Below are 26407 nucleotides of genomic sequence, written 5' to 3' on the forward strand. Positions count from 1 at the left end.
TGATATTATAGTTCTAATGAGGTGGATTAAACTGGAGCCTATTATACAGAGTGAAGTAAGCCAGAAAGAAAAACACCAATACAGTATATTAACGCATATATATGGAATTTAGAAAGATGGTAACAATAACCCTGTGTACGAGACAGCAAAAGAGACACGTATAGAACAGTCTTATGGACTCTGTGAGAGAGGGAGAGGGTGGGAAGATTTGGGAGAATGGCATTGAAACATGTTCTATACTTCTGTGTCTCTTTTGCTGTCTCACATATAGGGTCATCATTACCATCTTTCTAAATTCCATATATATGCGTTAATATACTACATTGGTGTTTTTCTTTCTGACTTACTTCACTCTGTAAAATAGGCTCCAGTTTCATCCACCTTATTAGAACTAATTCAAATGCATTCTTTTTAATGGCTGAGTAATAATCAACTATGTATATGTACCACAGCTTTCTCATCCATTCATCTGCTGATGGACATCTAGGTTGCTTCCATGTCCTGGGTATTGTAAACAGTGCAGTGATGAACATTGGGGTACACGTGTCTCTTTCAATTCTGGTTTCCTCAGTGTGTATGCCCAACAGTGGGATTGTTGGGTCGTATGGCAATTTTTTTATGGAATCCCCACACGGTTCTCCATAATGGCTGTACCGATTTGCATTCCCACCAACAGTTAAAGGGGGTTCGCTTTTCTCCACACCCTCCCCAGCATTTATTGTTTGTAGACTTTTTGATAGCAGCCATTCTGACCAGCGTGAGATGGTACCTCATTGTGGTTTTGATTTGCATTTCTCTGATAATGAGTGAAGTTGAGCATCTTTTCATGTGTCTGTTAGCCATCTGTATGTCTTCTTTGGAGAAATGTCTATTTAGTTCTTTGGCCCATTTTTTTTTTGATTGGGATGTTTATTTCTCTGGAATTGAGCTGCAAGAGCCACTTGTATATTTTTAAGATTTATTCTTTGTCAGTTGTTTTACTTCCTATTATTTTCTCCCATTCTTAAAGCTGTCTTTTCACCTTGCTTATAGTTTCCTTCATTGTGCAAAAGCTTTTAAGTTTAGTTAGGTCCCATTTGTTTATTTTTGCTTTTATTTCCATTACTCTGGGAGATGGCTCATAGAGGATCTTGCTGTGATTTATGTCAGAGAGTGTTTTGCCTATGTTTTCCTCTAGGAGTTTTATAGTTTCTGGTCTTACATTGAGATCTTTAATTCATTTTGAGTTTATTTTTGTGTATGGTGTTAGAAAGTGTTCTGGTTTCATTCTTTTACAAGTGATTGACCAGTTTTCCCAGCACCACTTGTTAAAGAGATTGTCTTTTTCTCCATTGTATATTCTTGCCTCCTTTGTCAAATATAACGTGTCCATAGGTGCATGGATTTATCTCTGGGCTTTCTATTTTGTACCACTGATTTATATTTCTGTCTCTGTGCCAGTACCATACCATTTTGATGACAGTAGCTTTGTGTATAGTCTGATGTCAGGCAGGTTGATTCCTCCAGTTCCATTCTTCTTTCTCAAGATTGCTTTGGCTATTTGAGGTTTTTTGTATTTCCATACAAATTGTGAAATTATTTGTTCTAGTTCTCTGAAAAATACCACTGGTAGCTTGATGGGGATCGTATTGAATCTATAGATTGCTTTGGGTGGTATACTCATTTTCACTATATTGATTCTTCCGATCCATGAACATGGTATATTTCTCTGTCTATTTGTATCATCTTTGATTTCTTTCATCAGTGTTTTATAGGTTTCTATATATAGGTCTTTTGTTTCTTTAGGTAGGTTTATTCCTAAGTATTTTATTCTTTTTGTTGCAATGGTGAATGGAATTGTTTCTTTAATTTCTCTTTTCTCATTGTTAGTATATAGGAATGGTATGGATTTCTCTGTGTTAATTTTATATCCTGCACATTTACTATATTCATTGATTAGCTCTAGTAATTTTCTGGTGGTGTCTTTAGGGTTTTCAATGTAGAGGATCATGTCATCTGCAAACAGTGAGAGTTTTACTTCTTCTTTTCCTGTCTAGAGAAGATCCTTTAGCATTTGTTGGAGAGCTGGTTTGGTGGTGCTGAATTCCCTCAGCTTTTGCTTATCTGTAAAGCTTTTGATCTCTCCTTCATATTTGAATGAGATCCTTGCTGGGTACAGTAATCTGGGCTGTAGGTTTTTTTCTTTCATCACTTTAAGTATGTCTTGCATTCCCTTCTGGCCTGAAGAGTTTGTATTGAAAGATCAATTGTTATCCTTATGGGAATCCTCTTGTGTGTTATTTGTTGTTTTTCCCTTGCTGCTTTTAATATTTGTTCTTTGTGTTTGATCTTTGTTAATTTGATTAATATGTGTCTTCGGGGTTTCACCTTGGGTTTATCCTGTTTGGGATTCTCTGGGTTTCTTGGACTTGGGTGGCTATTTCCTTCCCCATTTTAGGGAAGTTTTCAACTATTATCTCGTCAAATATTTTCTCATGGACTTTCTTTTTGTCTTCTTCTGGGACTCATATGATTCAAATGTTGGGGCATTTGACATTGTCCCAGAGGTCTCTTAGGTTGTCCTCATTTCTTTTAATTCTCCCCCCCCACTTCATTTATTTCCATCATTGTATCTTCCACCTCACTTATCCTATCTTCTGCCTCAGTTATTCTACTGTTGGTTCCCTAGAGATTGTTTTTGATCTCAGTTATTGCATTATTCATTATTGATTGACTCTTTTTTATTTTTTCTAGGTCCTTGGTAAACATTTTTTGCATCTTCTCAATCCTTGCATCCAGACTATTTATCTGTAACTCCATTTTGTGTTCAAGATTTTGTATCATTTTTACTATCATTATTGTGAACTCTTTTTCAGTAGACTCCCTATCTCCTTCTCTTTTGTTTGGTGCGGTGGGCATTTATCATGTTCCTTTACCTGCTGAATATTTCTCTGCCTTTTCATCTTGTTTAGACTGCTGTGTTTGGGGTGGCCCTTGTGTATGCTGCAAGTTTGTGGTTCCTCTTTGTTGTAGAGGTTCCTCCCTGTGGGTGGGGTTGGACAAGTGGCTTGTCAAGGTTTCCTGGTTAGGGAAGCTTGAGTCGGTGTTCTGGTGTGTGGAGCTGTATCTCTTCTCTCTGTAGTGCAATTAAGTGTCCAGTAGTGAATTTTGAAGTCTATGTGTTTGGTGTGACTTTGGACAGCTTGTATATTAATCCTCAGGGCTATATTCTTGTGTTGCTGGAGAATTAGTGTGGTATGTCTTGTTCTGGAATTTGTTCACGCTTGGGTGGACCTTGGTTTCAGTTCGGGTATGGAGGCTTTTGGATGACCTCTTTTTGCTTAATGTTCCCTGGAGCCAGGAGGTTTTTGGTGTTCTCAAGTTTTGGATTTAAGCTTCCTGCCTCTGTCTTATTCTTACAGAAGCCTCAAGACTTCTCCATCTATACTGCACTGATGGTAAAACATCTAGGTTAATGGAAAAAAGATTCTCCACACTGGGGGACACCCACAGAGGTTTACAGAGTTACATGGAGAACAGAAGAGGGAGGAAGGTGATAAAGGTGACCAGGAGGAGAAGAGGGCAAGTCAAAAGGAGAGAGACAGATCTAGCCAGTAATCAGTTCCCTAACTGTTCTCCACAGCCTGGAATACTGAAAGAGATTCACAGAATTGGGTAGAGAAGAGAAAGGGGAGGGAGGAGATAGAGGTGACCTGGGGGAGAAAAAAGAGAGTCAAAAGGGGGAGAGGGCAATCAAGTCACTAATCACACTCCTAAGTAAAAATGGGTACTGAAGATTGGATTCTTAAAGGTACAAAATTGATAACAAATACAAAAGCCAAAGATTAAAAATCTAGAGTAGACATTAGACTCTCAAAAATACAATATTAAAAAAAAAATCTCAAAAATTATTAAAAATATATATGAAATTTGCTTTAAAAATAAGGTCTTTTTTTGCAAGATAATAGTAGATTTTAACTATGAAAATTAAAGGAGTAATAAAGGACTTAAAATGAAAAAATTAAAAAATGATAATAGTAAAATATATCTAGGAATTTTTCTGGAGCTGTTGTGGGCAGTGTGGGGTCAGTTCAGTTTCAGATAGTTCCTTGCTCCAGCTTATACTTCTTCTCAAGGTCTATAGGCCCCTTCCAATGTAGTCTGTGCTAACTACAGGGTTTTAATCTGTTGCAATTATCACTTCCAAAGTGGTTCCCTCTGTTTATTTTGGCTTCTTCTGTTTGCAACTCTCTTCAGTGTCTACTTTCTGCCCTGACACAGGGGGCGAACGTGGTCACTTATTTAGGCTTACTTGTTCAGTTGTGCTGTAGGGAGGGAGGAACAATGAAAACAAATATCACTGGTGTGTATGGGGAGTGCTTTCAGTGTCTGGGCCACAGTGGGTTTGAGCCCACTCACAGTGTGTGTGCTTTCCTGGTCTACACTGCTCAGGTCCAGGTTGCTCTGCAGTGGAACTGTCAAAAGCAGGCCCTGGGTTGTGTGCACTTCCAAGGTCTAAGCCGCTCAGGTTCAGGTTCTGTGGTACTCCACAAAGGCACAGAATCGGTTGGGCCTGTGTTTTGTGCCCTTCCCAGGTCAGAGCAGCTCAGGCAACCAGTTGTTTGGTGAGCGCACTCTCCCCAGGAGTGTGGTGCGTCTTATCGCCTCCCCAGTCCCAGCCCCTCGGTTTCCTGGGTGCACAGTGGGAGAGCCTTCTCAGGTGTGCCGTGTGTCTCTTCTGGGGAGCTTATCTCTGACTGCAACCCTCCTGGCAAATGGCAACCATCCAGGATCCCAGGAAGACTTTGTTACCAACTGCTAGCCTGCTTGCAGATTGGTAGAGGATGCCGTCTATGGGGCCGAGATTGCCCCTTTCCAGCTCTGGCTATCACTGGCCTGCCTCTCTGCTTCTGGCAGGGGATGGGCCAGTCCACAGGCGGCTAGCTCTCCTCTGGTATTCGTTCAGTCCTTTATTCTGTGAGTAGGTCCAGCAGTGCTTTAGGTTAGAGCTTTTCATGGGAAAGTTATCTCTCTCTCTCTCTCTCTCTCTCTCGCTCTCGCTCTCGCTCTCGCTATCTCTCGCTATCTCACAGTTTGGGTTGCTATCTCACCTTAGCTCCCTTAGATTATCCTCAGGGCATTCAGGCCAGGTCCTTACCCTAAGCAATGCAGCCCACACCTCCCTGTTCAGTCCCCGCTTGCTGGTGGCAAATGCACTGGTCTGGGCTACTTCTCTGCTGGAAGTTGCAGTTAGGTGCATAATCTGTGGGTTTTATTTATTTTTTCCTCCCAGTTATGTTGCCCTCTGAGATTCCAAAACTCCCCATAGACCCACTGGTGAGAGGGTTTCCTGGTGTTTGGAAACTTCTACTCTTTCATGACTCCTTCCTCAGGATGGGTCTCCATCCCTAACTCTTTTGTCTCTCTTTTTATCTTTTATATTTTGTCCTACCTCCTTTTGAAGATAATGGGCTGCATTTCTGGATGCCTGGTGTCCTCTGCCAGTGTTCAGAAGTTATTTTGTGGAATTTGTTCAGTGTTCAAATGATCTTTCAATGAATTTGTGGGGGAGAAAGTTGTCTCCCCATCCTATTCCTCCCCCATCTTAGGACCGCCCCCCCTCTTTCTTTCTTTCCTTTCCTCTCAACATATTTGTTAGTTTTATTTTCATTGCTTTATTCCCCACCTGGCACCTTGCATTAGTTTTGTTTACCAGTTTGTGCTTAAGTTAGTTTTATTCTTAACTGGTAAATATAATTTTTGATTTCCTTTGTTCTCTGGATCAATCTACTGTACTTTATTTTTGTTGGACTATTTTCACTTTGCTCATGGGTGTATATGTATATGTATATATTCCATTATTTGAATTACTATGTACCTGATTTTGTAACTGCCATTTGTCTGGGGTTCATCTTTAGTTTCTTGTCTTTGGATATTTGTTTTACTCTCACTTAATGGCATAATAAACCACTTGTGGAGTCTTCATTTCTGATGAGAGATCAAACCCTGAGACTTTGGAGTGGGAGCATTGACTCCAAGACCCTAGAGTACCAGAGAACTAACCCTGCTGCTGCTGCTGCTAAGTTGCTTCAGTCGTGGCCGACTCTGTGTGACCCCATAGACAGAAGCCCACCAGTCTCCCCTGTCCCTGGGATTCTCCAGGCAAGACCACTAACCCTAGGAATATCAAATAGTGAGAACTCCCACAAAGGAAACCACTTGACTATATCACCTGGCATCACTCAACTACCAGTAGCACCTTTGCAGGACGCCTGGTCTAAACAGCAAACAAAATAAAAATACAAACCAAATCATCAGCATACAGGAGTACCACCTCACTCAGCCTTGCCCAGAAGAGGAAAAACAAACAAACAAACAAAAACTGAGCACAAATATCACCCTATAGAAAGCTCACACAAAGCAATGGACCAACCTTAGGAGGGCAGAAACCAAAAGAAAGAAAGAATTCAACCTTCTTCAAGGAAAGAATTCAACTTTCCTTGAAGCCTGGGAAAAGGAGACCCCAAACACAATAACTTAAAAAAAAAAGAAAGAAAGAAAAGGCAGAGAAATACTGCATAAATGAAATAACAAATTAGAAGTGCAGAAGTCCAAATAAATGAAGAGGAAATATGAAAATTACCTGAAAAATAATTCAAAACAATGATAGTAAAGATGATCAAAAACCTTGAAAACAAAATGGAGAAAATGCAAGAATCAATTAACAAAGACCTAGAGGAATTAAAGAATAAACATACAGAGACAAACAACACAATTACTGAAATTAGAAATACTCTAGAAGGAACCAGTAGAAGAATACCTGATTCAGAATAATGAATCAGTGAGCTGGAAGATAAAACGGTGAAAATAACTTCTGAAGAGCAGAATAAAGTAAAAAGAATGAAAAGAGCTGAGGACAGTCTCAGAAAGCTATGGGACCATATCAAATGAGCAACATTTGAACTACAGGGGTCCCAGAAGAATAAGAAGAGAAAAAGAAAGGGTATGAGAAAACTTCTGAAGAGATTATAGTTGAAAATTTCCCCAACATGGAAAAGGAAATAGCCAATTAAATCTAACAGGCACAAAGAGTCCCATACAGGATAAACCCAAGGAGAAACATGCCAGGACACATACTAATCAAACTAACAAAGATGAAACACAAAGAAAGAATATTAAAAGCAGCAAGGGAGAAGCAACAAGTAACATACAAGGGAAACCCCATATGCTTAACAGCTGATCTTTCAGCAGAATCTCTGCAGGCCAGAAGGGAATGGCAGGATATACTTAAAGGACTGAAAGGGAAAAATCCACAACCAAGATTACTGTACCCAACAAGGATCTCATTCAAAATTGATGGAGAAATCAAAAGCTTCTCAGACAAGCAAAAGTTAAGAGAATTCAGTACCAGCAGCTTTACAACAAATGTTAAATGGACTTATATAGTGAAGAAACACAACAAAAGAAAAAAGATCTAAAAAATCAACCACAAATGATTAGAAAATGGCAATAGGGACAAATATATCTATAATTACTTTAAAAGTAAATGGATTAAATGCTCCAACCAAAAGACACAGACTGGCTGAATGGATACAAAACCAAGACCCATATATATGCTGTCTACAAGAAATCCACTTCAGACCTCAAGACACATATAGACTGAAAGTGAGAGGATGGGAAAATATATTCCATGCAAATGGGAAGCAAAAGAAAGCTGGAATAGCAATCCTCATATCAGACAAAATAGACCTTAAAATAAAGGAGATTACAAGAGATAAGGAAGGCTATTAGACAACGACCAAGGGATCAGTCCAAGAGGAAGACATAACAATTGTAAATATCTATGCACCCAACATAGGAGCACCACAATACATAAGACAAACACTAACAGACATAAAAGGAGAAATTGACAGTAACACAATAATAGGAGGAGACTTTAACAACCTACTCACACCAATGGACAGATCATCAAAACAGAAAATTAATAAGAAAACACAACTCCTAAATGATACATTAGATGAGATGGATCTCATTGGTATCTTCAGGACATTCCATCCAAATGAAGAAGAATATACCTTCTTCTCAACTGCACATGGAACATTCTCCAGGATAGACTATATCTTGGTTCACAAATCAAACCTCAATCTGCTAGGTGTCCTGGAACCAAATCCCTGCAATACTGAGGGACAGCTGTATAAAAAAACCAATTGTATTTCTATATCATCACAACAAACTACAAGAAATTGAAATAAAAATGCAAATTATAAAGTAGCAAAAAATTAATTACTTGGAAATAAATTTTTATAAATAAGATCAAGAACTATACAAATGAAAACTATAAACAATAAGATCAGTCACCCAGTCATGTCCGACTCTTTGCGACCCCATGAATCGCAGCAAGCCAGGCCTCCTTGTTCATCACCGACTCCCGGAGTTCACTGAGACTCACGTCCATTGAGTCGGTGATGCCATCCAGCCATCTCATCCTCTGTCGTTCCCTTCTCCTCTTGCTCCCAATTCCTCCCAGCATCAGTCTTTTCCAATGAGTCAACTCTTCGCATGAGGTGGCCAAAGTACTGGAGTTTCAGCTTTAGCATCATTCCTTCCAAAGAAATCCCAGGGCTGATCTCCTTTAGAATGGACTGGTTGGATCTCCTTGCAGTCCAAGGGACTCTCAAGAGTCTTCTCCAACACCACAGTTCAAAAGCATCAATTCTTCGGCGCTCAGTCTTCTTCACAGTCCAACTCTCACATCCATACATGACCACAGGAAAAACCATAGCCTTGACTAGACGAACCTTTGTTGGCAAAGTAATGTCTCTGCTTTCGAATATGCCATGTAGGTTGGTCATAACTTTCCTTCCGAGGAGTAAGCGTCTTTTAATTTCATGGCTGCAGTCACCATCTGCAGTGATTTTGGAGCCCCCAAAAATGAAGTCTGAAACTGTTTCCACTGTTTCCCCATCTATTTCCCATGAAGTGATGGGACTGGATGCCATGATCTTCGTTTTCTGAATGTTGAGCTTTAAGCCAACTTTTTCACTCTCCTCTTTCACTTTCATCAAGAGGCTTTTGAGTTCCTCTTCACTTTCTGCCATAAGGGTGGTGTCATCTGCATATCTGAGGTTATTGATATTTCTCCCGGTAATCTTGATTCCAGCTTGTGCTTCTTCCAGTCCAGCGTTTCTCAGGATGTACTCTGCATAGAAGTTAAATAAGCAGGGTGACTAGATACAGCCTTGACATACTCCTTTTCCTATTTGGAACCAGTCTGTTGTTCCATGTCCAGTTCTAACTGTTGCTTCCTGACCTGCATACAGATTTCTAAGAGGCAGATCAGGTGGTCTGGCATTCCCATCTCTTTCAGAATTTTCCACAGTTTATTGTGATCCACACAGTCAAAGGCCTTGGCATAGTCAATAAAGCAGAAATAGATGTTTTTTTGGAACTCGCTTGCTTTTTCCATGATGCAGCAGATGTTGGCAATTTGATCTCTGGTTCCTCTGCCTTTTCTAAAACCAGCTTGAACATCAGGAAGTTCATGGTTCACATATTGCTGAAGCCTGGCCTGGAGAATTTTGAGCATTACTTTACTAGTGTGTGAGATGAGTGCAATTGTGTGGTAGTTTGAGCGTTCTTTGGCATTTCCTTTCTTTGGGATTGGAATGAAAACTGACCTTTTCCAGTCCTGTGGCCACTGCTGAGTTTTCCAAATTTGCTGGCATAGTGAGTGCAGCACTTTCACAGCATCATCTTTCAGGATTTGGAATATCTCAACTGGAATTCTATCACCTCCTCTAGCTTTCTTCGTAGTGATGCTTCCTAAGGCCCACTTGACTTCACATTTCAGGATGTCTGGCTCTAGGTCAGTGATCACACCATCGTGATTATCTGGGTCATGAAGATCTTTTTTGTACAGTTCTTCTGTGTATTCTTGCCACCTCTTCTTAATATCTTCTGCTTCTGTTAGGTCCATACCATTTCTGTCCTTTATCGAGCCCATCTTTGCATGAAATATTCCTTTGGTATCTCTGATTTTCTTGAAGAGATCTCTAGTCTTTCCCATTCTGTTGTTTTCCTCTATTTCTTTGCATTGATCGCTGAGGAAGGCTTGCTTATCTCTTCTTGCTATTCTTTGGAACTCTGCATTCAGATGCTTCTATCTTTCCTTTTCTCCTTTGCTTTTCGCTTCTCTTCTTTTCACAGCTATTTGTAAGGCCTCCCCAGACAGCCATTTTGCTTTTTTGCATTTCTTTTCCATGGAGATGGTCTTGATCCCTGTCTCCTGTACAATGTCACGAACCTCATTCCATAGTTCATCAGGCACTCTATCTATCAGATCTAGGCCCTTAAATCTATTTCTCACTTCCACTGTATAATCATAAGGGATTTGATTTAGGTCATACCTGAATGGTCTAGTGGTTTTCCCTACTTTCTTCAATTTAAGTCTGAATTTGGCAATAAGGAGTTCATGGTCTGAGCCACAGTCAGCTCCTGGTCTTGTTTTTGCTGACTGTATAGAGCTTCTCCATCTTTGGCTGCAAAGAATATAATCAATCTGATTTTGGTGTTGACCATCTAGTGATGTCCACGTGTAGTGTCTTCTCTTGTGTTGTTGGAAGAGGGTGTTTGTTCTAATCAAATTGCCAGAAGAGTTCTTTTTGGTTGGCATGTTTTTGGTAGAAATGAGCAAGCTGATTCTTTTCCCCCTAGTTTTATCCAGAAATAACTGATATACATCACTGTATAAGTTTAAGGTGTACAGCAAAATGGCTTGCTTTACATATATTGTGAAATGATAATCACAATGTTTATTTAACTTCCCTCATCTCATATAGATATAATAAAAAGAACACAATTCTTGTTGTGATAAGATAAACATATATATATATATATAGAAATACCTAGAGGGGTGTGATGGGGAGGGAGATGGGAGGGAGGTTCAAATGGGAAGGAATATATGGATTTTCCCTGGTGGCTCAGACGGTAAAGCATCTGCCTACAATGCGGGAGACCTGGCTTCAATCCCTGGGTCGGGAAGATCTCCTGGAGAAGGAAATGGCAACCCACTCCAGTATTCTTGCCTGGAAAATCCCATGGACGGAGGAACCTGGTTAGGCTACAGTCCATGGGTTGCAAAAGTCAGACATGACTGAGCCACTTCACTCATTCACATGGCTGATTCATGTTGAATTTTGACAGAAAACAGCAAACTTCTGTAGCAATTATCCTTCAATAAAAAATAAATCAAAAAATCATCTAAAATAAAATTATTTTGAAAAAAAGTGAATACAAAGGAGTTTACCTGCTTTCAAGACCTGCTATGAAGCTAGATTATTCAAGATGCTATGAGAAAAAAGCTGTAGCTATGTATGGTGATGGATGTTAACTAGATTTATTGTGGCAATCATTTCATAACATAGAAATATTAAATTATTATTCTGTACACCTGAAACTAATATAATGCTATATGAGAATTATATCTCAATTAAAACAACAAGAAAACATAGTGTGGCATTACTATATAAATAGTCACATAGATCCCTGGAACAGAATAGTCTTCTTAAAGATAGAACTACACATATATGATCAACTGATTTCTGACAAAGATGCCAGATAATTCAATGGGGAAATTAACAAGCTTTCTCAACAAAAGTGCTGGAATGGCTGAATATCCATATGGAAACAAATTAACAAATTTACCTTGATCCTTTTGTCACATTGTATATTAAAAGTTACCTCAAAAATTATCATAGACCTAAATATAAATATTAAAGCTACATAATATCTATAAAAAAACAGGATAAGAACTTCGTGACTTTGTATTAGGCAAAGATTTTTTAAATAAGAAGCAGAAAACATGAACCATGAAAAAATGATTAACTGAATTGACAAAATTAAAGTTTTATGCCTTTTCAAAGACAACGCTAAGAAGATGAAAAACTAAGCCAAAGACTGAGAAAACCTTTGAAAATCACATATATGACCAAGGACTTGCAAACAGAATAAGAAATAACTCTTGAAACTAAATAATATGAAAACAGACAACTCACTTAGTATACAAGGGCAAAAGACAAGGATGCTTCATCAGAGATTTTATACAGATGGTAAATAAGAACATTTAAAAATGCTCAATATCATTAGCAAATGTAAAAATAAACTACAATAAAATGCCACTACATACATATTAGAATGGCTAAAATTAAAAATACTGATAATATCAAGTGCTGACAACCATGCAGAACAACTACAACTCTTATAGATTAGAGTGAGAATGCAAAATGATATATAGCAACTTTGGAAAACAGTTTGGCAGTATCTTATAAAATTAAATAAGCACCTACAATGCAACCCAGTAATTCCAAACATGGAAGTAACCTAGTAAACAACCCAGATGTCCTGGAATGAACTAGTGAATGAGTGGTATATCCACACAAGAGAATATCACTAAACAATAAAAAAAAAAACAACTACTAATACATGCATGAATACGGATGGATATCAAAGAAATTAAGTTAAAGAAATACAACATAAAATATCATTATGGTATGATTCCATTTATATGAAATTCTAGAAAAAGCAAAATTATAGTAACAGAAAGCAGATCAGTGTTTGCCAAGAGCCAGAGTGGAAGCAAAGTTTGATAACAAAGGAAAAACATTAGAACCTGATGAAATGATAGAAATGTTCCATAATCTTGATTATGGTGGTAGATGGTGATTGCAGCCATGAAATTAAAAGACGCTTACTCCTTGAAAGTTGTGACTAACCTAGATAGCATATTCAAAAGCAGAAATATTACTTTGCCAACAAAGGTTCGTCTAGTCAAGGCTATGGTTTTCCAGTAGTCATGTATGGATGTGAGGGTTGGACTGTGAAGAAAGCTGAGTGCCGAAGAATTGATGCTTTGAACTGTGTTGTTGCAGAAGACTCTTGAGAGTCCCTTGGACTGCAAGGAGATCCAACAAGTCCATTTTGAAGAAGATCAGCCCTGGGATTTATTTGGAAGGAATGATGCTAAAGCTGAAACTCCAGTACTTTGGCCACCTCATGCGAAGAGTTGACTCATTAGAAAAGACTCTGATGCTGGGAGGGATTGGGGGCAGGAGGAGAAGGGGACGACAGAGGATGAGATGGCTGGATGGCATCACCGACTCGATGGACGTGAGTTTGAGTGAACTCCGGGAGTTGGTGATGGACAGGGAGGCCTGGCGTGCTGCGATTCATGGGGTTGCAAAGAGTCGGACATGACTGAGCGACTGAACTGAACTGAACTGACACAACTACATGCATTTGTTAAAACCCATCGAATTAAACATTTGGTGAATCTTATTGCTTGTAAATTATACCTAAACAAAGATGATAAAAAATGAAATCCTAAAAGAAAAGAAACCTTAGAACTGTAAAGAGAAAACAGTCTAATACTTTTAAAAACGTGAATTAATACATAAAGAAGGATCAGTTAAGTTCAGTTCAGTCTCTCAGTCATGTCCAACTCTTTGCAACCCAATGGACTGCAGCATTAAATGGACTGCAGCATTATTATGGACTGCAATCCCATGAACTGCAGCATTATTAAAGAAGGATAATACACCATGATTAGCTAGCATTTATTCCAGCAATGCAATGCTCATTTAAGATATGAAAATTATTTAATCTAAATCACCATGTTAACATTACAGGGTAAAATAGATTTCAATAGATTAGTGGTTCATTTGAAAACATCTGGAGACATTTTCAGTTGTCACAACTGGAAGCATTGCTACTGACCTCCAGTAGATAGAAAATGCTTAATAGGTATTCTGTTAAGCACTCTACAAGGCACAGGGTAGAGAGTCTCATTGAGAGTCAGTATTCCACATTCTACTTTCCCAACTCAATATTATATTTATGATATTCACACACATTGCTATTGGGTACACACATCTAGTCTTGTTATTTCTTACTACATATTAACCCAGAGTTAGCATTCCCCATATGTTTCACATCCATGCCCTGGTGATAAATACCTAAGCTGCATCTAACTGCACTCAATGACACATAACACTGCCATGTTATCAACAGCCTTGTAAAGGTTCCCTTTCTCATGGACCTCTGAGAATTTCTCTGGGATATATTCTCACAAATGAAACCAGTAAGTCGTAAACATGCTTAACTTTGATAAATACTACCCAGGTGTTTTATGGAATGACTGAATCAGTTTAAAGCTGTAAAAAAAAAGAAAAAAAAAAGGACAACTTATCAGGCCTGAGACTGCTATCCCTAAAAAGGCCTACTTGAAAGGTTGGCCCTTGGCGGGCATCTTGGAATTTGGATCTCAAGAGGGTTTTCACCATTCCCTGACAAGAATGGCTCACTCTGCCTAAACTATTTGTATGAACATTGTGGTTTATGCTGAAGACCTGCTTTCCTTCTGTGAGTCTGGAATTTTGGTATACACTAGGCATGGAGTGCCTACATGACCAGCCTCCCATAGACATCTTGGGCACTGAATCCTTAATAATTTTCCCTGGTAGACAACATTTCACATGTGCTGTCATAACTCATTGTAAAGGGAATTAGTTACACCCTGTGTAACTCCACTGGGAGAGGACTCTGAAAATTTATACCTGGTTTCCTTCAGACTTTGTCCTATATACCTTTTCCTTTTGGTGATTTTGCTTTGTATCCTTTAGTTGTATTAAATGATAACCATGAGTATGACTATATGCTGAGTCCTGGGATTTCCAGCAAATCACTGAACATAGGGGTTGCCTTAAGGCTATTGCCTCAACATAAATTCCCACAGTCAAAGTAGGAAAATTTGTAAGACTTACTTTCAGCTGCATACTTCCATGTGTCATTTGAATTTTATACCACATGAATGTGTCATCTTTTTAAAAATAAATACTTTATAAAAAGGGAGAGAAAAGTTGTCAAAACTAGGTTACCTGTGAATAAGATCCTAAAGGACATTAGAGAACCATAGAAGTATAAAGTGAAACCTTCTTAAATCCACGTGAAGAAGCCCAAAGAAGGTAAGGAACTTACCCAGTTACTGAGACAGTCATTATACTTATGACTTGCATCCTCACTTCCCTGTTTCTAGTGTTCCTTTCTCTTAAGTCATGCGGCCCTTTTTCCTACACAAGTCACTTCCCCTACCATAGTGTTCTCCCCTAAATGCCTTGCAGGGGTCCACTTTCATGGTGACCACAGTCTTTCCTATTTCTCAGACTCCTGGAATATGTGAATATGTTCAGAGTCCCTCCCAAAATGTTGGGTCCCATGGGAACTGAGCCCAATAGGAACAGAAAAGAGAAGTTGAAGAAAAGTCCTACTGGTAACTATCTGGAAGAGGAGAAAAAGAGAGGGGAACAGTAAAGAAAGACAGTCCTTGGTCAAGTCATCATATCTTTCCAAGTTCTCATACTGTAGCAAGGGGGTGAACATCAAGGTCAGAGAGGAATCCATCCACTACTGTGGGACAAAGCAGCTGAGCAGAACCAGATAGCTCAGAGACTCCTTGCATGGATTCCAAATGTCTCTCAAAACCTTCCCCAAAGGGGAAGATGCTTACGTGCTCCAGGAAGCAGGGTCCTATCTCGCTGAGATGGGGGTCATCATTGTTGTACTGTTTCTCCAGGTCTCTTACAAAGCCCATCTGAAACCTGTAGATGTCTTCAATGTTCCCAAAGATCACCTTCAGTTGCTCATCACTGAACATGTCCCTTCTTTTCCGGCATTGCTTCAGGTAGCCCTGCAGACAAAGTAAAAGTCCAGGATGAGGATGCCCTTCATTCCTTGACGGTTTTACCACTTAAGCATTTGGGAGCCTTATTTCAGTTCCATGATGTAAACAGGGTATAATTATTTCTATTTTTCATACAAGAAAATTGGGTTTAAACAAAGAAGTCACTCGATAAGTGAATAATTAGGAAAGCTGGATCTTAAGGAAAGGTCTCCAGAGTGCAAAGATTCCAGAGCATAGAGCTTTGTCCACAATTCTCTATGACAAGGATCCCCAAAAGTGAAAGGACTCTTTCTTAGAATCTGGTTAAGCACAAATAATTTCACTCACTTTAGTAGCTATTGGGTTAGCTGAATTGATTCACAACTCTAATGGTCTATTTCTTGTAGGACCAGTCCAAAGGCTCTGGTAGGAAAACTTCCCAAAAAGGAACAGACAAAACCAAACCATTCTTAAAGTGAATGTTGTAGTCATCTGAGGTAGCTGGTCAGGAGAGGTTGTTTGGATGAGCTTAGTGAGCAAGCCCACAGGTGCCCAGGCATGATGTTTTCAACAGGGTAAGTGTTTAGGACACATTTGTGAATAAATGGATGAGTTAATACAGCTAGCCACTGATGAAAAATGAATCAATGAAAGAAATTCTTAGTCTGATAAGAGAACTGAAATAACACAATCAGACTCAGAACACATTGTAAGTCAGGGCAAAGGAAACAAACAAACACAATTTTCCATTCTGAACCTCCCAGTGTACATTTTTAACTAATAGTAATGGTCTTCATTAGAAATCATTAGCATGAAAAATCCTGGTGAGAATGAATTACGCCCACTTGCTTTTATCTAAAAGCTAAATGTGATTTTTATAACATCTGTTGAACCCCTAATGAGGAGCATTATGGTGAATGACTTATCACTTCTGGCCCTATCTAACTCCATTTTGTCTCCTCTAACACAGTTTGCAATGAAGGCATCTAGGCTACTCCAGGAAGATTCTCATCCCTGGTTTCAATGCCCTTTACCAACTCCTACCAAAATCTCACTTCTCTTTTATCTTACCCTCCAATTCAGCCACTAATGAGTGTCTTTTAACAATTTGCAAATTAATAGTTTGTGCCTGTGTTGACATTTATTTAATTAATGGCTTATGTCCTCCCTGACTACTATGCTCAAGATGTCCTACATTCATTTATATACAATTCCTGACCGAGAGGAAGACACTCTCTACTCCCAGAATATCCTTTTAGCTTCACTCTCTTTACTAAAGTGGATTCCCAAATTCTGCTTCCCTCAAAAACTTTCTTTCACTAATAGGAAGAGAGGTAATAAATTCCTGAAGGTTCCTCTCTGCCTAATATGTAACTCCTAGTTTCCTTATCTCTATTTTCCTCCCTTCTCTCCCCACTCTCTCTTTTTCACTCTTAACACCTTTGGAAGTGTCTTAGCTACAGTAGAGCAAGAAAATCAGTGAGCATATCATCTGGCAGGAACTTTTCCATCTTGACATTAGGCAAGGGGCAAAGACCGACTCACCTCTGCTCCCACTTTTTCACCCTAAAGTAGGCTTATGAGTATAACTGGAAAAAAATGGTAACAATGTTACATTAGCATGTCACTTCTGAGTTAGTAGTAAGTACTAGTGAGTGACAGGAAACAGAAGAAGTCAGCCTGGACAGCTCATTCATCCCCTGATAAGCCAGCTCATGAAATACTTAATAGTTTTGTTTACTGCTCCCATTTGCAACATCTCAGGGAACTGACAAATTACCATCAAATCCTTAAAAGTGCAGCAAGGATGCTGCATCTTAACATGAGTATGGAATACAACAGAAATGGGGAAAAAAGGAAAAAGTGGGGTCTGAAAAAGAAAGAGACAGAGATGTCAGAATGGCTTCCTAACTCCCCCAATATGCTATTCATTATCTTTGTCAAGGATACCATTTTTTTTATATTACATTATATAGAAAGGGAATGTGCTGTAACAAGGGAATATAAGGTTATATATTAGGAGAAATGTAACTACCCATAGCATGGTAGGGCCCTAGAGTGTACTGTCAACTGTTTTTCTTTAAAGCTAATGCTAGATTATAAATAAATATATTATGGTGCATTTAGCTTAATGGAATATCACACAGCCATTAAAGTCAGAAAGGCTATCTTGTAACATGGAGATGTGTTTATGGTATAATGTTAAGAAGTAGAATACAAAATGGTGTCACTGTGTCTTTATGATTAAAAATAAGAAAAAAAGTCTTTGCCAGAGAATACAAAGAAAATACAGCCTCGAGAAGATTGCCTTGAACACAATATTATCAAGGAAAGGAGGCGAATCCAATGTCTTCTTAAATTCTCCAGCCCTAGTGTTTAAGACACATGACTTGCCGAAATAATAGATAGAAACTGCTCTTATTGGGCTTCCCAGGTGACTCTAGAGGTAAAGAACCTGTCTATCAGTGCAGGGGACATAAGAAACGTGGGTTTGATCCCTGAGTTAGGAAGATCCCCTGGAGGAGGGCATGGCAACCCACTCCAGTATTCTTGCCTGGAGAATTCCATGGACAGAGGAGCTTGATGGGCTATGGTCCATAGGGTCACAAAGAGTCGGACATGACTGAAGCGACTTGGCACACACATGTCCTTATGAAGGAAATTAAAAAAGGGACATAAGGATATGGGAGTAGCCAGAGAACCCTTAAATGTTATCCTTAGCCCCTATTTCACCCAACTGCCTAGGCTTCTGAGGGGAGAAAGGCCAGGAGAGTTGACTAGTTCTCTGGAGTCTTGATTTTATTTTTCACTACCTTCTTTAGCTGACTTTGTGACTTTTATCAAATTTTCCACAAAAACAATGAACAGCATTTTGATTAGGGGTCAGTCAATTTTTGTTTCTTCTCATCCATTCATTTTTAAGGACGTATAAGTTTAAGATGAGTTGGTAGTGGAATATGACTTTCAAAAAAAAGAAACCTAATGCCATTTTAATTTAGGGATAAAGGGAAAACAGACAAGGTGGAATGAGAGAAGTAATAGAAAGGCAATCACACTACTGCAGGGGAGCATCATTCAATTCTGAGACCTGTTTTCAGAGAAACATGAAGAAAATGATACAGAGCCAGAAGGAAATAGACAGGGCAGAGGGGGGCCTGAAAAGCAACACCATGAACAATGGTGGAATGCCAGGGTTGTTTGTCCTGGAGAAGAGAAGTTGCAGAGGACCTCTGAAGGCTTGTCACAGGGCAAAGGGAGCAGAAGGGGTCTATGGATCTTACTGTCAAGCATGCTTTGAACACCTTCTAGCTCCATCTGAATGGTAAGAGAAAATAAGGTGATATGGCAGTAGGTGTGAATTAACTGAACAAAAGTAGTTTCTGAGAGCCTCACCTCTCCTAGGAGTAAAGTGAGCATGAATGTGAAGGCAGTACTATGGGAGTTATCAAATCAATCACAATCAGCATGAATTAGCCCTGCTATTGCCATGGTAATAGGCAAAGAAGGTTGACTATTAATTTTACTGTTTCTAAACCCTCAGGGTCAATCTAAAAGTCTAAATCTAATACAGTGAGCTAGAATCAGTGCCTTATATGAGATACAAATCAAAATCATGACCTCCAGAGAAGATTCCAAAGACTTGTGGGAAATAAGATTAATCAAAGAACCTCTGAATCAACTATGGTTTTAAAAAACCTTTAGGGAAAGGGCTGTGCAAACCTGGACCTCGGTGACTCTATCTATAAAATGTATATATCAGAAAATATTTACAGGGCCTCATTCAACTCTGACTCGCTACAGATATCATATATTGTTTTGCCTGGAAGCCTGACAAGAGACTTGATATGTGTCTTGAAAATAATTTCAGTATTATTAGGGAATGATAACCATGGTTGCCCTGTTCACAGCCTGTATCTCTAGAGCTTTTCTTCTTTCACTTTTTTGTCCATGAAGTCTTTTTTTCAGATTAAATGAAACCATTAAAAAATAAGAGGATGACAGGAAGAAGATTTGCAATTTGGAAAACTGCCAAGGGATTAATATCTGGAATATACCAGGAACTTCTATAAATCAGCAAAAAAAAAAAAAAAAAAAAAAAAAAAGAGAGAGAGAGAGAGAGAAACTACAGGAAAATGGGCAAAGGATAGGTAAAAGGCCTTGAGTGTCCAGGTGGTATGGATAGGTAGGGCCTAGAGCAGCCAGAAAACCCTGGGCTGGTCACTAAAGGCCAATGAGCTGCCTTATCTTTTTAGTTTAGTATGCTATACAAATATTATCGTTTATTACAATGTGTTATTTTCTACATATACACCAAGATATAAAGACAATTGGGAATAAATCAGGATAGGCAAATAACAGAAAGAAAATGTCAGGAAGTTTGAAAACTCCAGGCTTAAACATATCGAATGTAAATGTCTTGAAGCTATAGTATGAGAAACTCTATCAGGTCTAGGAAGAATTCCTTGATGGTGTATGAGACACTAATACAAATGACCAAGGACAACTAGTCCAGCTTTTCTAGAGGCATTTGAGGACAGAATTTATTTCACAGGTATCAAATGACTGAGATTGTCTTACTCAGAGAGTATTTAACTTTGTTTGACCTGTGTCTCAGTTTCCCTGATCACAATATGATTTCTGAAACAAGAGTAAATACCATAAACCATTGGTCAAGATGGCCTAGAACTAAGCCAATTCTCTTTTATATCACTGTTTGAATTTAGAAAGAAGAATGTCATCTTTTCAGAGAACTCATTAAAAAATATACTTTCTTTTACTGGCCTCACTGAATAACTTTGATAAAAATAACTCTATTTCCTACTTCCACATTTGTAAAATGAGCGTTCAGTTCAGTTCAGTTCAGTCTCTCATTCGTGTCCAACTCTTTGCGACCCCATGAATCGCAGCATGCCAGCCTTCCCTGTCCATCACCAACTCCCGGAGTTCACTCAGACTCACGTCCATCGAGTCAGTGATGCCATCCAGCCACCTCATCCTCTGTCGTCCCCTTCTCCTCCTGCCCCCAATCCCTCCCAGCATCAGAGTCTTTTCCAACGAGTCAACTCTTCGCATGAGGTGGCCAAAGTACTGGAGTTTCAGCTTTAGCATCCTTCCTTCCAAAGAACACTCAGGACTAATCTCCTTTAGAATGGACTGGTTGGATCTCCTTGCAGTCCAAGGGAATCTCAAAAGTCTTCTCCAACACCACAGTTCAGAAGCATCAATTCTTTGGCACTCAGCTTTCTTCACAGTCCAACTCTCACATCCATGCATGACTACTGGAAAAAACATAGCCTTGAATAGACGGACCTTTGTTGGCAAAGTAATGTCTCTGCTTTTCAATATGCTATCTAGGTTGTAGTGTAACTTAAATGGTGAGGCACTTTCTGCTTCCAGGAGTAATTAATAAATGAATAAATAAATACAAAAAAATTATTATTTTCTGATAGTGACTTTTTTCTATACTGAATATAATATTTATAGATCTCCCTTAACCTACAGAAAGAGTAGATACCATGCTAACACATTTGTGCATGAGTAAGACATGCCTCCATTGGTATCAGTGATAAAATGGCAGAAAAGGCAGAAGTAATATGGATTACTATCACAGTGTTCTTTAGTGAAAGCATACCTAGATTTCACAGAATCAGAGAAAGTACTATCCAGACAGCACTTAAAGAGCAACTCTTCCAATCTGCTAATTTTAGAATTAGGGAACAAGTTCCAGGATGGAAAAGATTCACCTGAGGTTCCTCAGTCAGTTAGTGACTAAGGTGGGACGTAAACTTAGGAATCCCAATTCTGGTTTTGGTATTCTTTCTTATAAATCATATTGTTCCTCATAGCTTTTGGTTTAGAGGTGACACAACCCTGAGCTAAAATATTGTTTTTCTGACCCAGCTGCACACAGGTTTCTCTACCCTTCTTTTGTTCTAGCTAAATGTTCCTTTGACATCTGTGGTTGCAGGGTGGGGCAAAGAGATATTTCCCATTTAAACCATTAGCTTCAGCACCAAGAATAATTAAGAGATATGGAACTAACAAATCACCAAAAAAAAACTTTGTTAGGTTAGTTGGACTGGGAAATTTCTCAAAGCAGGGAATGACACTCCATCTTTTGGAAAGATAAATTCTTGCATTGCTGTCCTGAACCCATGCCTAAGAAATTTGGGAAAAGAGGCCAAGATATTTGAGAGTTGAGAATAAAGTCCATCTAAGACTTAACAGATTTATACTGGGCCAGTATTTGAGAACTCTAGGAAAGTAATTTTGTCTCTTAGAGATTCAGTCTACTGACCTCAAAAATAGTTATGACAATAATAACCTATTTCCTGTATGAAAATGAAATGTCAAGATGCGAATGTACTTTGCCAAAGCAGTACATACACATGTGCACTTGTAATTAAATCTGACTTTCAAAAATATTATTGAGCATCTACCATCTGCCAACCACTGTGCCAGGTGCTGAGTATGCATCAGTAAATAAATGAAGAAAACTGTCCCTCATGGAATTTACTTTATAGTAGGGGAGAATGAGAAATAGATGGAGAAACAACTTTATTTTCTTGGGCTCCAAAATCACTGCAGATGGTGTGTGCAGCCATGAAATTAAAAGATGCTTGCTCCTTGGAAGAAAAGCTGTGACAAACCTAAAGAGCATATTAAAAAGCAGACATTACTTTGCCGACAAAATTCCATCTAGTCAAAGCTATGGTTTTTCCAGTAGTCATGTATGGATGTGGGAGTTGGACCATAAAGAAAGCTGAGTGCCAAAGAATTGATGCTTCTGAACTGTGGTGTTGGAGAAGACTCTTGAGAGTCCCTTGGACTGCAAGCAGATCCAACCAGTCAATCCTAAAGGAAATCAGTCCTGAATATTCATTGGAAGGACTGATGCTGAAGCTGAAGTTCCAATACTATGGCCACCTGATGAGAACTGACTCATTGGAAAAGACCCTGATACTGGGAAACATTGAAGGCAGGAGGAGAATGGGACTGACTCATTGGAAAAGACCCTGATACTGGGAAACATTGAAGGCAGGAGGAGAATGGGACGACAGAGGATGAGACAGTTGAATGGCATCACCAACTCAATGGACGAGTCAGAGCAAGCTCCAGGAGTTGTGATGGACAGGGAAGACTGGAGCATTGCAGTCTATGGGGTTGCGAAGAGTCGGACATGACTGAGAGGCTGAACTGAACTGAACTGAGGTAGGACTACTTTAGGCAGAAGGGAAAGCCAGTGGAAAGGCTATGAGTGGGGAGCATATCATGCCTTTTTAAGGAACAACAGTAGGCCATTGTGGCTAAAATAGTGAGAGCACATGGGAAAGGAGCAAGAGATGAAGTGACAGAAGTAAGGAAATGTTGATCACACAGGTTTGCAAATAATAATGAGAACTTTGTCTTTGTCTTCTATTCAGGAGGGAAAGGTGTGCCACTGGAAAGTTTTGAGCAGAGAAGTGATATAAACTGACTTAGATATGATATTATCCCTTGGCTGCTTAGTAAAGAACAGAATGTACTAACTTGTATTAGAGCTTATAAGACAGCTATCATTTTAAAAAATTTGTATTGGGGTATATTTGATTTACAATGTTGTGCTATTTTCAGGTGTACAGCAAGGTGACTATTATACGTAAACATATACTGACTCTTTTTTTGGATTCTTTTCCTATGTAGGCCGAACATTTCCCTGGTGGCTCAGATGGTAAAGTGTCTGCCTATGATGCAGGAGACCTGGGTTCGATCCCTGGGTAGGGAAGATGCCCTGGAGAAGGAAATGGAAACCCACTCCAGCATTCTAGCCTCGAAAATCCCACAGACAGAGGAGCCTAGTAGGCTACAGTCCATGGGATCGCAAAGAGTCGGACACGACTGAGCGACTTCACTTCACTTCACTTTCACTTTCACCTATATAGGCCATTACAGAATATTGGGTAGAGTTCCCTATGCTATACAGTAGGTCCTTATTAGTTATCTATTTTATATATAGTAGTGTGCAGAGGTCAATCCCAGTCTTCTAATTTATCCCTCCCCTCCTTACCCCTCAATAACCATAAGTTTCTTTACTATGTCTGTAACTGTCTGTTCTATAGATAAGTTCATTTATGGACTTTTTTAGAATTCCACATATAAGCAATATCATATATTTGTCTTTCTCTTTAACTTACATCACTCAGTATGACAATCCCTAGATCCATTCATGTTGGTACAAATAGCATTATTTTGTTATTTTTTATGGCTTATTAATATTCCATTGTATATATGTACCACAAAATTATTAATCCATTCCTCTTGATGATGGACATTTAGGTGGCTTCCACATCCAGGCTATTGTAAATAGTTTAAGATAATTATCATTTTATAGCAGTGCTCCACACACTTTAATATGTATTGTAAGTCAAATGTTAACCTAGTTAAAATGCAGATTTGAACTCAGGTCTGGAATAGAGTTAAAGATTCTGAATTTCTTAAAAACTCAAGGTGATTCATATGCTGTTGGTCAAGGGCAGAACAATTTGAGGGTAGAAGATATGTCCAAGGCCTGGCAAAGAGCAGAGCTCCACTAAATTTTTGCTGAATGAATGATATATCAGTGGTTTGATGCCCAATGTTAACTAACACATTCTAGAGGGTAATTAAAAAAATTAACCATTTATAAGAAGACAGGAGGAAGAAAAAAAGATAAAAGAGAGACATGGATGGATAGGTAAACAGAAGAAAAGGGAAAGAAGGAAAGAAAAACCACATTTCCCCAAATACTTACAATATTAGATTTACTTAATTTCCTCAATGAACTTAAGAGTTTGGTAAAATGAAGCCAACTTTTTCACTCTCCTCTTTCACTTTCATCAAGAGGCTCTTTAGATCCTCTTCACTTTCTGCCATAAGGGTGGTGTCATCTGCATATCTGAGGTTATTGATATATCCCCCGGCAATCTGGATTCCAGCTTGTGCTTCATCCAGCCTAACAGTTCGCATGATGTGCTCTGCATATAAGTTAAATAACCAGAGTGACAATATACAGCCTTGACATACTCCTTTCCCAATTTGGAACCAGTCCATTGTTCCATGTCCTGTTCTAACTGTTGCTTCTTGACCTGCATAGAGATTTCTTAGGAGGCAGGTAAGGTGGTTTGGTATTTCCATTTCTTTAAGAATTTTCCACAGATTGTTGTGATCCACACAGTTAAAGGCTTTGGTGTAGTCAATAAAGCAGAAGTACATATTTTTCTGGAACGCTCTTGCTTTTTTGATGATCCAACAGATGTTGACAATTTGATTTCTGGTTCCTCTGCCTTTTCTAAATCCAGCTTGAACATCTGAAAATTCTCAGTTTACCTACTGTTGGAGCATAGCTTGGGGAATTTTGAGCATTACTTTGCTAGCATGTGAGATGAGTGCAATTGTATGATAGTTTGAACATTCTTTGGCATTTCCTTTCTTTGGGATTGGAATGAAAACTGACGTCTTCCAGTCCTGTGGCCACTGATGAGTTTTCCAAATTTGTTGGTATATTGAATGCAGTACTTTAACGGCATCATCTTTCAGAATTTGAAATAGCTCAGCTGGAATTCTATCACCTCCACTAGCTTTGTTCATAGTGATGCTTCCTAAGGCCCACTTGACTTCACACTCCAGGATGTCTGGCTCTAGGTGAGTAATCACACCATTGTGGTTATCTGGTTAATTAAATCTTTTTTCTATAGTTCTTCTGTGTATTCTTGACACCTCTTCTTAATATCTTCTGTTTCTGTTAGGTCCATATCGTTTCTGTACTTTATTGTGCCCATCTTTGCATGAAATGTTCCCTTGGTGTCTCTAGTTTTCTTGAAGAGATCTCTAGTCTTTCCATTCTAGTATTTTCCTCTGTTTCTTTGCATTGATCACTTAAGAAGGCTTTCTTATCTCTCCTTGCTATTCTTTGGAAGTCTGCATTCAGATGGATATATCCTTCCTTTTCTCCTTTGCATTTCGCTTCTATTCTTTTCTCAGCCATTTGTAAGGCCACCTCAGACAACAATTTTGCCTTTGTGCATTTCTTTCTCTTGAGGATAGTTTTGATCACTGCCTTCTGTACGATGTCATGAACTTCCATCCACAGTTCTTCAGGCACTCTGTCTGTCAGATCTAATCCCTTGAATCTACTCGTTACTTCTACTGTATAATCATAAGGGATTTGATTTAGGTCATACTTAGTGGTTTTCCCTACTTTCTTCAATGTAAATCTGAATTTGCAATGAGGAGTTCATGATCTGAACTACAGTCACCTCCTGGTCTTTTTGCTGGCTGTACAGAGTTTCTCCAACCTAGGCTAAAAAGAATGTAATCAATCTGATATCAGTAGTGACTGTTTGGTGATGCCTATACGTAGAGTGTTCTCTTGTGTTGTTGGAAGAGGGTGTTTGCTATGATCAGTGCATTCTCTTGGCAAAACTCTGTTAGCCTTTGCCCTGTTTCATTTTGTTCTCTAAGGCCACACTTGCCTGTTACTCTGGGTATCTCTTGACTTCCTACTTTTGCATTCAAGTCCCTTATGATGAAAAGGACATCCTTTTTGTGGTGTTAGTTCTAGAAGGTCTTGTAGGTCATCATAGAACCATTCAACTTCAACTTCTTCAGCATTAGTGGTTGGGCATAGACTTGGATTTTGTGATATTGAATGGTCTGCCTTGGAAGGGGACACAGTTCATTCTGTCTTTTTTCAGATCA

The 26407-nt window shown here is 38.9% G+C and overlaps 1 protein-coding gene and 1 non-coding gene across 14 annotated transcripts in view; one reads left to right on the top strand and one right to left on the bottom strand.

The window, feature by feature from the left end:
- ARHGEF9 (Cdc42 guanine nucleotide exchange factor 9) overlaps nt 1–26407 on the bottom strand; it is a 386748-nt gene that overhangs the window by 70635 nt on the left and 289706 nt on the right. For all 13 annotated transcript variants that reach the window (XM_025276866.2, XM_025276865.2, XM_025276863.2 and 10 more), the window contains one exon: nt 15539–15718. In XM_025276866.2, coding sequence (XP_025132651.1) covers nt 15539–15718 — 180 coding nt within the window. The remainder of the gene's footprint in view (nt 1–15538; nt 15719–26407) is intronic.
- On the top strand, nt 23385–23456 carry TRNAH-AUG. Its single transcript has one exon. It is a non-coding gene; the product is annotated as a tRNA-His (tRNA).

The sequence above is a fragment of the Bubalus bubalis genome, chromosome X (assembly GCF_019923935.1).
Source record: "Bubalus bubalis isolate 160015118507 breed Murrah chromosome X, NDDB_SH_1, whole genome shotgun sequence".
Lineage (NCBI taxonomy): Eukaryota > Metazoa > Chordata > Mammalia > Artiodactyla > Bovidae > Bubalus > Bubalus bubalis.